Below are 13373 nucleotides of genomic sequence, written 5' to 3' on the forward strand. Positions count from 1 at the left end.
CGCATAAGTGGGTCACCTACAAGGACAGGCACCATTATTTTGAGTCTCCGGAGGAGGCGTGAGCCTTTGTTCAGGCCGAGAAGTTGGACACAGATTGAGGGTCGGGATGGGCGATTGGGGACTGCGGTTGATATGTTATGTTATGTTTATATTTTTTCTCAAGGGGGGGGGCCTTTGTATTGCTCCGGGTTTCTTTTTCTCTGTGTTTTTCTCTTTCGGGTCGGTAAGGGTGGCTGGGGCGGGTTGGGCACAGTTTTGGTCGAGTTGGTCGGGGGGCTCTTGGAGGGGGTAGGTAAACGGAACAGGGGGGGTGGGCGGCGGTGAGATGGGGCCCCGCGAGGGAGGGGGAGGCCCGAGTCGGGGGTGAGGGGACCGGGTCTGTAAAAGGAGCTGCGTCAGAGGTGGCGGGGCCTGGTAGGTGGAAAGCATGGGCTTTTTCCCGCGCTGAAGACTGGAGGGGGCGGGCCCGGGACAGGGAAGCGAGGGTTGTTTCCCGCGCGGAGCGTGGAAGGGGAATGGGAGAGGAGGGTGTGCCACCCAATGGGAGGAGTCGAAGGAGAGGCGGGAGTGGCCAGGGTCAGCAGGAGTCAGCTGACTTGCGGAAGTGCAATGGGGGGAGTAAATCAGCTAGGATGGGTCCTAGCCCGGGGGCGGGGGGGGGGGGGAATCGAGCTGCTGCTGCTATGGTCAAGGGGGAGCTGGAGCGAGTGGGAGGGGGGGGGGGTCGAGACGGGGGTATGCCGCTGTGGGGAACGGGCCGGGTGTGGGGTGCGGGCGCGTGGCTGGCCGAGGAGGGGTTATGGCTAGTCGGCGGGGGAGGGGGACGGGTAGCCCCCTGATCCGGCTGATAACCTGGAATGTAAGGGGGCTGAATGGGCCGGTTAAGCGGGCCCGCGTGTTCGCGCACCTGAAGGGGCTCAAGGCGGATGTGGTTATGCTCCAGGAGTCACACCTGAAGGTGGCAGACCAGGTAAGATTGAGGAAAGGGTGGGTAGGTCAGGTGTTTCACTCGGGGCTGGATGCCACAAATCGAGGGGTGGCGATCTTGGTGGGAAAGAAGGTGTCATTCGAGGCGTCGAGCATTGTGGCAGATAATGGCGGGACGTACGTAATTGTAAGTGGCAAGTTGCAGGGAGAGAGGGTGGTACTGGTTAATGTGTATGCCCCGAACTGGGACGATGCGGGTTTTATGCGGCGTATGTTGGGTCGGATCCCAGACTTGGAAGTGAGGGGCCTGATAATGGGGGGAGACTTTAACACGGTGCTGGATCCGGCACTGGATCGCTCCAGGTCTAGGACGGGTAGGAAGCCGGCGGCGGCTAGAGTGCTGAGGGGGTTTATGGACCAGGTGGGAGGGGTGGACCCTTGGAGATTTGCAAGTCCGGGGGCTAGGGAATTTTCATTCATCTCTCATGTCCATAAGGCTTATTCCCGAATCGACGTTTTCATTTTGAGTAGGGCGCTGATAGCGAGAGTAGAGGATACTGAGTATTCGGCCATAGCCATTTCGGACCATGCCCCGCATTGGGTGGACTTGGAGATGGGGGAGGAGAGGGACCAGTGCCCGCTGTGGCACTTGGAGGTGGGGCTGGTGGCGGAGGAGGAGGTGAGCGAGCGGGTCCGAGGAATATATGGACCTGTTGGGCCCGCTGTTAGTCAGGACCTTTAATGAGGCAAGGGAGGGGGGGCTTTGCCCCCGACGATGTCCCGGGCACTGATCTCCTTGATCCTGAAGCGGGACAAGGATCCCCTGCAATGTGGGTCTTACAGACTGATTTCCTTGCTAAATGTAGATGCCAAGGTGCTGGCGAAGGTCGAAGCCACGAGGATTGAGGATTGTGTGCCGCAGATCATCCATGAAGACCAGACGAGGTTTGTGAAGGGGAGACAGTTGAACGCGAATGTGTGGAGGCTTTTGAACATTATCATGATGCCGGCGAGGGAGGAGGAGGCGGAGATAGTGGTGGCGATGGATGCTGAGAAAGCCTTCGATAGGGTAGAGTGGGGGTACCTGTGGGAGGTGCTGAAGAGGTTTGGTTTTGGGGCGGGGTTTGTCAGGTGGGTTAGGCTGTTGTTATGAGGTCCCTATGGCAAGTGTGGCCACGAACAGGAGGAGGTCCGAGTACTTTCGGTTGCACCGAGGGACGAGACAGGGGTGTCCCCTGTCCCCCGTGCTCTTCGCACTGGCGATTGAACCCCTGGCTATGGCACTGAGGGAGTCAAGGAACTGGAAGAGGTTGGTGCGGGGTGGGGAGGAGCATAGGGTGTCGCTTTATGCGGACGACCTGCTGCTGTATGTGACGGACCCGGTGGGAGGAATGCCGGAGGTAATGAGGATTCTTAGGGAATTCGGGGACTTTTTGGGGTATAAGCTCAACATGGGGAAGAGTGAGCTGTTCATAGTTCATCCAGGGGACCAGGAGAGGGGGATTGGTGAGCTCCCACTGAAAAGGGCGGAGAGGAGCTTCAGGTATTTGGGGGTCCAGGTGGCCAGGAGCAGGGGGACCCTGCATAGGCTTAATTTTACAAGTCTGGTGGAGCAAATGAAGGAGGAGTTCAAGAGGTGGGACGCCTTGCCGCTGTCCTTGGCAGGTAGGGTGCAGTCAATCAAAATGACGGTGCTCCCAAGGTTTTTTGTTCCTGTTCCAGTGCCTCCCCGTGTTTATCCCGAAGGCTTTTTTCAGGCGGGTTGACAGGAGTATAATGGGGTTTGTGTGGGCGCGAGGGACTCCGAGGGTGAGAAGGGTGTTCCTGGAGCGGAGTAGAGATAGGGGGGGGGGGCTGGCGCTGCCCAACCTCTGTGGGTACTACTGGGCCGCCAATGCGACGATGGTGCGCAAGTGGGTGATGGAGGGGGAGGGGGCTGCATGGAAGAGGCTGGAGACGGCGTCTTGTGTGGGTACGAGTCTGGGGGCGCTGGCAACAACACCGCTGCCGCTCCCTCCAAGGAGATATACCACGAGCCCGGTGGTGGCCGCTGCCCTCAAAATCTGGGGGCAGTGGAGGCGGCATAGGGGGGAAGTGGGGCCCTCGGTGTGGACCCCAACACGGGGGAACCACCGGTTCGCCCCAGGGAGAACAGGTGGAGGGTTTTCGGGGTGGCACAGGGCAGGGATACGAAAGTTGGGGGACCTGTTTGTGGACGGGGAGTTCGCGAGCCTTGGTGAGCTGGAGGAGAAGTACGGGCTCCCCCCCGGGGAACACCTTCAGGTACTTACAGGTAAGGACGTTTGCCAGATGGCAGGTGGTGGAATTCCCACGGCTACTGCCCCACACAGTACAGGACAGGGTGCTCTCGGGGGGGTGGGTGGGAGTTGGGAAGATCTCGGAAATTTACCAGGTGATGCAGGAGGAGGAGGCGGCCTCGGTGGTGGAGGTGAAAGGTAAGTGGGAGGAGGAGTTGGGAGAGGAGATTGAGGAAGGGACGTGGGCAGATGCCCTAGGGAGGGTGAACTCTTCCTCATCATGCGCAAGGCTCAGCCTCATACAGTTTAAAGTGCTGCACAGGGCACACATGACCGGGACAAGGATGAGCCGGTTCTTTGGGGGCGAGGACAGGTGTGTTAGGTGCTCAGGGAGCCCAGCAAATCACACCCATATGTTCTGGGCATGCCCAGCGCTGGAGGAATTTAGGAAGGGCGTAGCGAGGACGGTGTCGAGGGTGGTAGGATCCAGGGTCAAACCGGGCTGGGGGCTCGCAACATTTGGGGTGGCAGAGGAGCCGGGAGTGCAGGAGGCGAAAGAGGCCGGAATTCTGGCCTTTGCGTCCCTGGTAGCCCAGCGAAGGATTCTTCTTCAGTGGAAGGATGCGAGGCCCCCAAGCGTGGAATCCTGGATCAGCGATATGGCAGGGTTCATTAAATTGGAGAGGGTGAAATTCGCCTTGAGAGGGTCGGTACAAGGGTTCTTTAGGCGGTGGCAACCGTTCTTAGACTTTCTGGCAGAGCGATAGACATTGGTCAATGGCAGCAGCAGCTCAGGGGGTGGGGGGGGGCGGGGAGGGTTTACTTTATTATCGTTTTTGTTATTTAGTGAGGGGGTGTATATACCTGTTGTGTTAAGTCGGGGTGTTTTGTACTTAACCCTGTTGGGTTCCTTTTTCATTTTGTTATTGATATTTTATGAAAACCTTTAATAAAAATTATTTTTAAAAAATAAAAAATGTTGGCCTTTCCCGCTATTCACCCAGCACATCCCGATCTGCACTGGGTGCAACGCAATGATTAAATCGTGCCCTAAATCTCCAACAGTAGTGCGCATGGCAGTTCAGAGGTTGGGGTGCAGTACCTGACCTTCAGTTTCTCCTGGATGAAATGCAGCAGAGGAAAAGGACAGAACTGTGCATTCCGCTCGGAAGGAAACCTCAGAAACTGTCATTTCGAGGGAGCTGGCAGTTCCTCCTCTCTCAGCTCCTGAGTTGGAGTATTGCACAGAAAAACATTTAATAACCTGACAAGGGTAGGCAAGGTACCAGGAAGGGAATGGGGAGCAACACCCTTCACGTGTGATGCACAATCAATGACCACTAAAGCGAGGTTGTAGTCCAACTGAAGGCTTTAATAAGCTAGATGTTTCCCCCAGCAGCTCAGGTACAGAATGAAGGCTGCTGGGGTGGCACGGGCTCTTATACCCCACCTTGCAGGGCGGAGCTACCATACAGCTTGACCAATAGGAAACATACAATATCTACCAATGGTGTTCCAGCATTACCAGGTACTGTAATACCTCTACACAGACTACCACAATGTGGCTTTGTGAAAAATTGTTTCTTCCCTAGGTACTGTGGTTTCAAGGATTCATGGTGGGATTTTCCAACCCTCCCTCCTCTCTTCCAGTCCCGTCGCTGTCTGCAGGGTTTTGCAATCCCCGCTCACTCCGCTGCCAGCATGCTCTATTTGTGCTGGCTCTCTGCGAGAGCAACTCACCTAATTCCACTCCCCTGCCTTTTCACCGGAGCCTTGAAAATGATGATCTTTTCAGATAATCATTCAATCTCCCTTTGAAAGCAACAGTTGAATCTTCCTCCACCACAAGCCGCTTATTGTAATAGTCATGTGAAAGTGATGCAGCAGGAAACTGATTGACTTTGATGGCCTCCAGCATCCTTGCAAAGGAATACTCCTGCTCTCTTATTTAATCTCCAAGTTATATGTTTCAGTGTCTGGCTAGTAATGCTGGATTGTAATGCATTAATCTATAAGCACTGCAGAGAGCAGACCAATCATAAATGTTGACTTCTTAAAAATCCAACAGGTCTCCTTTTGGTTTCCCATCTTCAAAATGAAGCTGAAAATTGAAGAGACAGAAAATAATCAATAGGACTGTAAGGATGACGGCATCAGCTCACCGATGAAAGCCTATGTACCCGGCAATAAAGCACCCGTCAGCTTTGAAATGGAAAGTGCTGAGAGTCGGTGAGATTATGGGCGGAATTATTTGGCCACGCTCCCCCGGAGATCAGAAATCTCCGGCCGAGGTCAACGGGCCTTTACATGGACCTGTCCTGTCTGTGGCGATCTCGCGGCCAAAACATCCTGCCCTGACCTTCAATTTTAGCCTCTTGGCTCATGCCGTTGTGTAAAACTCCTATGTGTGCTATTTGAAAAGTGATTGCCCAATTCGATTAATGAGTTTGTTTGAATACCACATTTGGGAATTGTGCATCAATGGTTTGGCCAAGATGCCACAGTTGAAGCCCAGAGTCACGATGAAGTGGTGGAAACAACATTTGTGAACTAATTCTTCTTCTTACGTGAAAAACATTTCATGCACCGTCTTTAGATATGAAGTCAAATGATTTCTGCATAATTGTGAGTGATAAATGTTTGTGTTTGTTTTGTGATAAATAATGCAAACCATTTAAATACAGAGAACAAGCCAACTGTCTTTTTAGAAACTGCTGGTGTGATGGCGATCTTCTCTGACCATAAACTCATATTCTTTTTTTTAAATTTAGAGAACCCAATCCATTTTTTTTACAATTAAGGGGCAATTTAGCGTGATCAATCCACCTACCCTGCACATCTTTTGGGTTGTGGGGGTGAAACCCACGCAGACACGGGGAGAATGCGCAAACTCCACACGGACGGTGACCCATAGCCAGGATCGAACCTGGGACCTCGGCGCCGTCAGGCTGCAGTGCCACCCACTGCGCCACCGTGCTGCCCTCCATAAACTCATATTCTTAATGAGAACATCAAATCTTGTTCACACAGGGGACAAAATGTCAAACCATTCACCTTTCGCAGAACTGTCATCGCGCAGGAAGCCATTTGGCCCATTGTGTCTGTGCTGGCTGTCCGAATGAACAACTCAACTAAGTAACATTTCCCCTCCTTCTCCCCATAACCCTGCACATTCTTTGGGTATGTGCACTTTCAATATTCCTCCCCGATTAAAGTTTCCACTAAAATTATGTGATTCAAACAACTTAGACATTTCTAACGGAACCTGAGAAATTGTCAAAGGTCCTCACTCCAGCTCTGAAGACAACAATGGTGAAATCATTGGCTGATGGTTCAGATCAAAGAATTACCCCCTGTAAAACCTAGCCTACCTTGAATGAATTCATCTCAAACCAGTGATATCTGGGAGAGATTCCAATTGTATTTCAGCATTCAGTCTTTAGAGAGGGGAAATCGCAGGCAAGATTTCCATTCCTGACTGCAGACCAATGGTCCTGCTGCAAGTATATATATATATGTGGAAGGTGCTTAAGAGCACGATTAGATTCTGCTGACGTTGGCTGACATTTAAGTCTGGATTTCCCCCTGGGCTGTGGGACCCAGACATCAGGACAAAATAGGGATCTTAAGACGATATCTGTCAGTAGGGAGATTGGCATAGTGATATTCCCAGAGGCGACATCCTAACTGGACATCTCGGAGCTCTCCGTCCTCACTAATGCTGCTGGACAACGCCTTGCCAGCTCCGCCAGGAGCGGTAGATATGCTGAGGCAACAGGTCAGAGGGTGGGAGGGGGGGAAAGTAGTTGACTCCTTCGATTGGAGGGGAAACAAACCTGGATGGCTAGTTGGGGCAACAGGGTCTGCCTTTCCTACCCTATTTGGGGGCATAGTCACCCAGACTGGCTTTAAACTGGCAGACCATGGACATGGTGGTGAGTCACTTTGCCACTGGCTGGCAAGCCCTCTAAATTGCCCCTAACTGGGGCCTTAAGGATCTTAATTGAAGCCTGCATTGGTGGTGCAGGCAACTAATCCACATTCCTGCCTGCTTCTGGGAAACCTCCCTGACTGTGGAACTGTGTCAGGGAACCATTCCATAGTGGCTCCGTGCTATTTTTCCAGACTGACCCCCGTCTCCACTTACCACTCCCCGCCCACCCAGTGTCGATGAAAATTCTGCCCCTAATGTTTATGCTCACACATCACGAATACAAACAACAACTAAGACTTGTATCTGCATCGAGCCATCAATATCAGAGGACACGCCAAGGCATTTTGCAGGAGTCTTAGCAAAGAAAACTTTGACACAGATCTAAATAGGGAGAAATCAGGACAGATGATGAAATGATCAAACGGGTATGAGGGTCTTCATGGAGGAGCGAAAGGCAAAGAGATAGGGAATAACAGAGCTGAGGACCTTGGCAGCTGAATCCATGGCTGCCGAGGGTGGAGTGACAAAGACTGTGGATGCGCAAAGAGCCAAAATTGGAGGAGCACTGAAATCTCAGAGGGTTTAAATCGTAGAACCTGGTCATTACAGCATAGAAAGGCATTCCTCTCATCAAGTCTATGCCCTCTCTCTGGCAGAACAACCCAGTCAGTCCCATTATCCCGCTCCATCCCAAGCTCAAGTGACTATCCAATTTCCCTTTGAAATCACTGATGGTTTACAATTGCAAAGGCAGAAAATTCAGGGTCATTACCATTCTCTATGTAAGGAAGTTCTTCCCCCCCCCCCATTCCTCCTGCATCTCCTGCCCAAAACCTTCAACCTCTGAAAATGTCTTGTGCCATCAGTTAACACACTTTTTCTTTGTCTGCCCTATTTAAACTTGTCAGAATCTTATCTTACATACCTCTATTAGGTCTCCCCTTAACCTCCTCTGCTCTGTGGAGAACTAACCCAACTTTGCCAATCTTGTGCTTAATGTCCCTCATCCCTAAACCGTTCTGGTAAATCTCCTCTGCCCTCTCTCAAGGGCTCCTTCCTAAATGTGCTGGCCAAAATGGTTGCAATACCTCAGCTGCCCCCTAACCAGAGTTTTATTAAGGTTCTGCATAACTTCCCTGCTTTTGTAATAATACCACCTGAGATTCCACGCGCTTTGCTCACAATTCTCTCAATATGTCCACCCCCCTTCAAACACCAACACCCATGAAAACCTACGTCCTTCTATTCCTATACAATCTTTAGAACTGTACCATTGAAGGCTATATTGCCTCACCAAATCCTTTCGGCCAACATCCATCATCTCATAATTCTGTGTATCAAATATCCCACCTGGCACTTGTCTGCTCATTCTGCCAACTATCAGCTGGTTAATTGTTAACCTCATCACTGTTTTCCACACCTCCAAGTTTGGTATCACAGAATCACAGAATTGTTACGGTGCATAAGGAGGGCATTTAGCCCATTGCGTCTGCACCAGCTCTCCAAACGAACATCATGACTTAGTGCCATTCCGCTGCCTCATCCCCATTCTCCCTGCACATTGTTTCTATTCAAGTCCTCATCTAATGTCCTCTTGAATGCCTTGATTGAATCTGTCTCGACCACTTCCAGACAGTGCATCTCAGACTGAACCACTTATTGTGTGGAAAAGATGATCTCACATCGGGGGGGGGGGGGATGTTCCGCGCAATCCGCCAAGTGATTCCCGGTGACGGGGGATAGCCCATCATTGGCCATCAGTGCCATATTCTGGCCCCGCTGTTGTCAAAGGGATTTCACATTGAATGCACTCCATGATAAATTGCCCTTAGTGTCCAAAATTGCCCTTAGTGTTGGGTGGGGTTACTGGGTCATGGGGATCGGGTGGAGGTGTTGACCGTGGGTAGGGTGTTCCTTCCAAGAGCCGGTGCAGACTAGATGGGCCGAATGGCCTCCTTCTGCACTGTAAATTCTATGATAATCTATGCTGCTGTAAAACCCATGGTGGGGGTGCGCTTTCAGCAAGACCGGAAGATCCCACTAGTGTGAACAGCCGGAACGTTCTGGCCCACATTTGCTTCTGTTGCAAATCATTTTAAATCTGTGCCCTCCAGTTCTTGCTGATTTTATGAAAGGGAATAGTTTCTCCCTGTCTGCTCTCTCAGCCCCCTCATGATTTTGAACACCTCTATCAAATCACATCTTAGCCTTTTTATCTCCAAGGTGAACAGTCCCAATATCCCAAACTATCCTCATAACTGAGGTTTCCCATCCCTGGAACCAGCCCAGAACTGTACAAAATGTTCCAGTTAAGGTCTAACTAGTGTCTTGTATAAGTTTAGCACAACCTCTTTGCTATTGTACTCTATGCCCCTATTAATAAAGTTATGCTAAACAATGCTATGTGTGTTTTATTAACTGCTCTCTCCACTTGGCTGCCACCTTCAATGATCTCTGCATATTGTTATGGGCCAGGGTTTAGAGAACCCCAAAGTGTATCATGGAGTTCACCTGTCCCACAACTTTTAATAGATTGTGGTATGGGGAGCACACGGCTCACTCTACAGGTATGGTATAGCAGAAAATGGATCAGTGGTTTTTAAAACAAAAAACATTTTATTCTATGAACTCAAGTTAACCTTTTTAAAACAAACAGTGAATATCTTAGCAACCAGTAAATCAAATACACCCCCCCCCCAAAGAATACAACACTAAGTAATCTGTATGCTGTCCTTTTAACATCCAAAAGGCTTAACAAACCTCCAAACTACATTCAAGACTGAAAACATTTATAATTCTTCTGAATTCACCAAATGATCAAGAGATAGTCCTTCATGGCAGAGATCAACAGCAGTGCAGCTCACAGACACACCCAAGCTTTCTCAAACTGGAACTAAAAAAACAGAAGTAGAGCTCAGCTCCACCCACACTCTGACATCACTCCAGTAACATGAGCAGCTCCATTTCTTAAAGGTACATTTCTTAAACACCCATTTCTTAAAGGGTACTCTCACATGACAACATATACACCCAGGTCCCTCTGATCCTGCACCCCTTTAAGAATTTTACCCTCACATTATATTGTCTGTCCATGTTCTACCTAACAAAATGCATCGCCTCACACTTCTCCGCATTGAACTTCATCTGCACCTATCTGCCCATTCCATCAATTGTTTATGTTCTTCTGAAGTTCCACACTGTCCTCTTCACAGTTTATAATACTTCCAAGTTTTGTGTCATCCGCAAACTTCTCTCCTGCACACCAAGATCATTAATATATGTCAGGAGTCCCAATATCGACCCCAGGGGAACACCAATACAAACGTTCCTTTCGCCCAAAAAATATCTGATCTCGCGCATGCGCGGAACCGTCGGCGTGTTTTGGCGCATGCGCCGGCCATGGCGAAGCCCTACAGGGGCCTGCGCGGAAGGAAGAAGTGCCCCCACGGCACAGGCCTGCCCGCAGATCGGTGGGCCCCGATTGCGGGCCAGGCTACCATGGCCCCCCCCCCCCCCCCCCCCAAGGGTCGGATCCCCACGCGCTCCCCCGGGGACTGCCCAGACGACTTAACTGCCAGGTCCCGCCGTGTGGGACCATGTCTAGCCACGGCAGCGGGACTGGCCAAGAACGGGCGGCCGCTCGGCCCATCGGGGCTCGGAGAATTGCCAGGGAGGGGGGGGGGCGCTGCCAACGGCCCCCGATCGGCGTGGCATGAACCCCGCCCGGAAAATGGCGCCGGAGAATACGGCAGCCGGCATCAGGGCGGGATTCGCGACGCCCCATGGGGATTCTCCCACCCGGCAGTGGGTCGGAGAATCCCGCTGACTTACTAAACAATTATAAGACTTTGGTTTGGGAGTCAAAGATTACCCCAAATTGGAGCGCAAGTCATAGGTGATTTTGAAGCAGTTGCAAGAAACAACAGCTCAGATATGATTGATAAACTGAAGAAGTAGAAAAGGCAAAAAGGTCGAAAAGAATGGTTTACTGGACACTAAACTGCATTACCATTACTGAACTTCTCCCGCCCCCCCCCCCCCCCCCCCTCTCAACATTGTCCAGAAACCTCACTAAATCAGCCATGTAAATATAGTGGCTAGGGATTCTGTGACGACTCTCCACAGCCTGTCCATCTACAAGGCACAAGTCAAGAATGTGATGGAATACTGTCTACTTGCCTGATGAGTGCAGCTCTCATATCACTCTGGAAATTTAACACCTACCAGGGCACTCATTCCCTCCACCACTGGCACGCAGTACCATCTACAATATGGTTCTGTTAACAGCATCTTTCAAACCCACAATGTCAGCTACCTATTAGAACAAGGGCTGCTGACACATGACAAACTTGAAACCCCTTTCAATTTATACACCATTCTGACTTGCAAATATATCGCTGTTCATTCACGGTTGCTGGGTCAACATTCTGGACCTCCCTCCCACTGTAGATGAAGCTACAACACTGCAGCTGTTGAAGAAAGTTGCTCACCAACATCTGCTCAAAGATAATTAGAATGGTGAATATATGCTGGCCTTGCCAGTGACTGAAAATGAGAAAAAAGCATCTGTGATGCTGCTTTTAAAAATTTGTTCATGTGTATCCATCGATCGCTTTGCTCTTCATTCAGTTACAAAGGCACAGGTGAGGTTTCTGACTTCTCTCACATTTATCTGCGTTAAAGTTAATTTGTGCTTAACCCAAAATTTGTACGTTTTCTAAGGCACCCTGGTGTTGTTTCGAATGTGTTTATTTTAATAGACACATGGCTCTTGAGGTTTGCCAATGATGGATACCAGGTGAGTTGGCATGGACAAGGTAAGGGCAAAGTGTGTTGGGTGGTGGAATGGGTTGGTATGAGTTTACGCCAAGTTTGACATCGGGCTCTGAACTGCAGGCCTCCATTTTTAAAGGTTGGGTTCAGAGATTTGGAGATTCTCCCATCAATGCACCCAGGCTGAGAGTGAAAATTGGACCACTGAGTGACTCAGTGTCATTCCTAAATTCAAAGCATTCAAGTAAATTACAAGGAATAGTCATCCTGTCACAGATCCTCGTGGAACACGGCTTTCTGCCATCTTCAAATTTGCATAGCTACCCATTACTCACCACCCCCACTCCTATTTTGAGTTTAGCTAATTTTGTTGTCCATTCATCTATTTATCTCCTAACTCCACATGTCAGTTATGAACACATTCTGTGACATCTTATCAAAAGCCTTTTGAAAATCCAAGTGTGTGACATCTACTACACCACCTTGTCTACTTTTGGCATTTCCTCGTCAAAGAATTCTTTCAGGTTCATTAAGCTGACTTAATTTTTCAAAATGCATGCTGACTACGTTTTTAAAAATTTGTTTCTAAATGCTCTTCTTTCATTCCTTTCATCTGGATTCCGTTATCTTTTCTATCACTGTCATTAATCTATCTATAGTTCCCAGGTTTTGTTCTACCTCCATTTTCCATATGGAAACAACATTAAATGCCAAACCTGTTTAATATCTCATCTGTATTATCTGCTCTGTAAACAATGCTTATTTGTATAGATATCTGTTTAGCAGGTTAGCTCCATATAAGTGTGGCTGATATTATCCATCATCTAAAACAAAGTGACAGTAGAATCTATCGTGGAATTAAAATACCGTATTATTGGCAGAAATTAGTTTGTTCACAGTTTCTGCTAAAATAGTTGGTTTTCGTTCATAGGGACTATAAGATTCCCCTATGGAAACTGCAACCTGTTATGAACTCAAATGAAGAGTTGGGACATAGTCAAAATTATAACAGAATTTTGGTAGGGTGACAGTGGTCTTCAGGCTAGGTAATAAAATTAATTTTGTGCAACTCACCATTTTGTATTTACATACCAAGAGCGGCACAGTAGTGGTTAGCACTGTTGCTTCACAGCGCCAGGGTCCCAGGTTTGATTTCCGGTTTGGCCCACTGTCTGTGCGGAGTCTACACGTTCTCCCTGAGTCTGCGTGGGTTTCCTCCAGGTGCTCCGGTTTCCTCCCGCAGGTCACGAAAGACATGCCGTTAGGTGAATTCGGACATTCTGAATTCTCCCTCAGTTTACCCGAACAGGCGCCGTAGTGTGGTGACTAAGGGATTTTAACTGTAACTTCATTGCAGTGTTAATGTATGCCTACTTGTGACAATAATAACAATTATTATTAAGTATTTGGCTAACTAGTTAAGTCTGCCACATGATGCGATTTCCCATTAACATTCACAAATAAAAGCAGGGACAGCCAAA

At 49.5% G+C, this 13373-nt stretch overlaps 1 protein-coding gene across 1 annotated transcript in view; it reads left to right on the top strand.

Moving 5' to 3' along the window:
- Positions 1-9518, top strand: part of LOC140385257 (dendritic cell-specific transmembrane protein-like) — a 34731-nt gene extending 25213 nt beyond the window's left edge. Inside the window, exon 4 of the mRNA XM_072467211.1 lies at positions 5254-9518. Coding sequence (XP_072323312.1) covers positions 5254-5319 — 66 coding nt within the window. The 3' untranslated portion in view covers positions 5320-9518. The remainder of the gene's footprint in view (positions 1-5253) is intronic.
- The last annotated feature ends 3855 nt before the right edge of the window (positions 9519-13373 follow it).

Source organism: Scyliorhinus torazame, chromosome 11 (assembly GCF_047496885.1).
Source record: "Scyliorhinus torazame isolate Kashiwa2021f chromosome 11, sScyTor2.1, whole genome shotgun sequence".
Classification (NCBI taxonomy): Eukaryota; Metazoa; Chordata; class Chondrichthyes; order Carcharhiniformes; family Scyliorhinidae; genus Scyliorhinus; species Scyliorhinus torazame.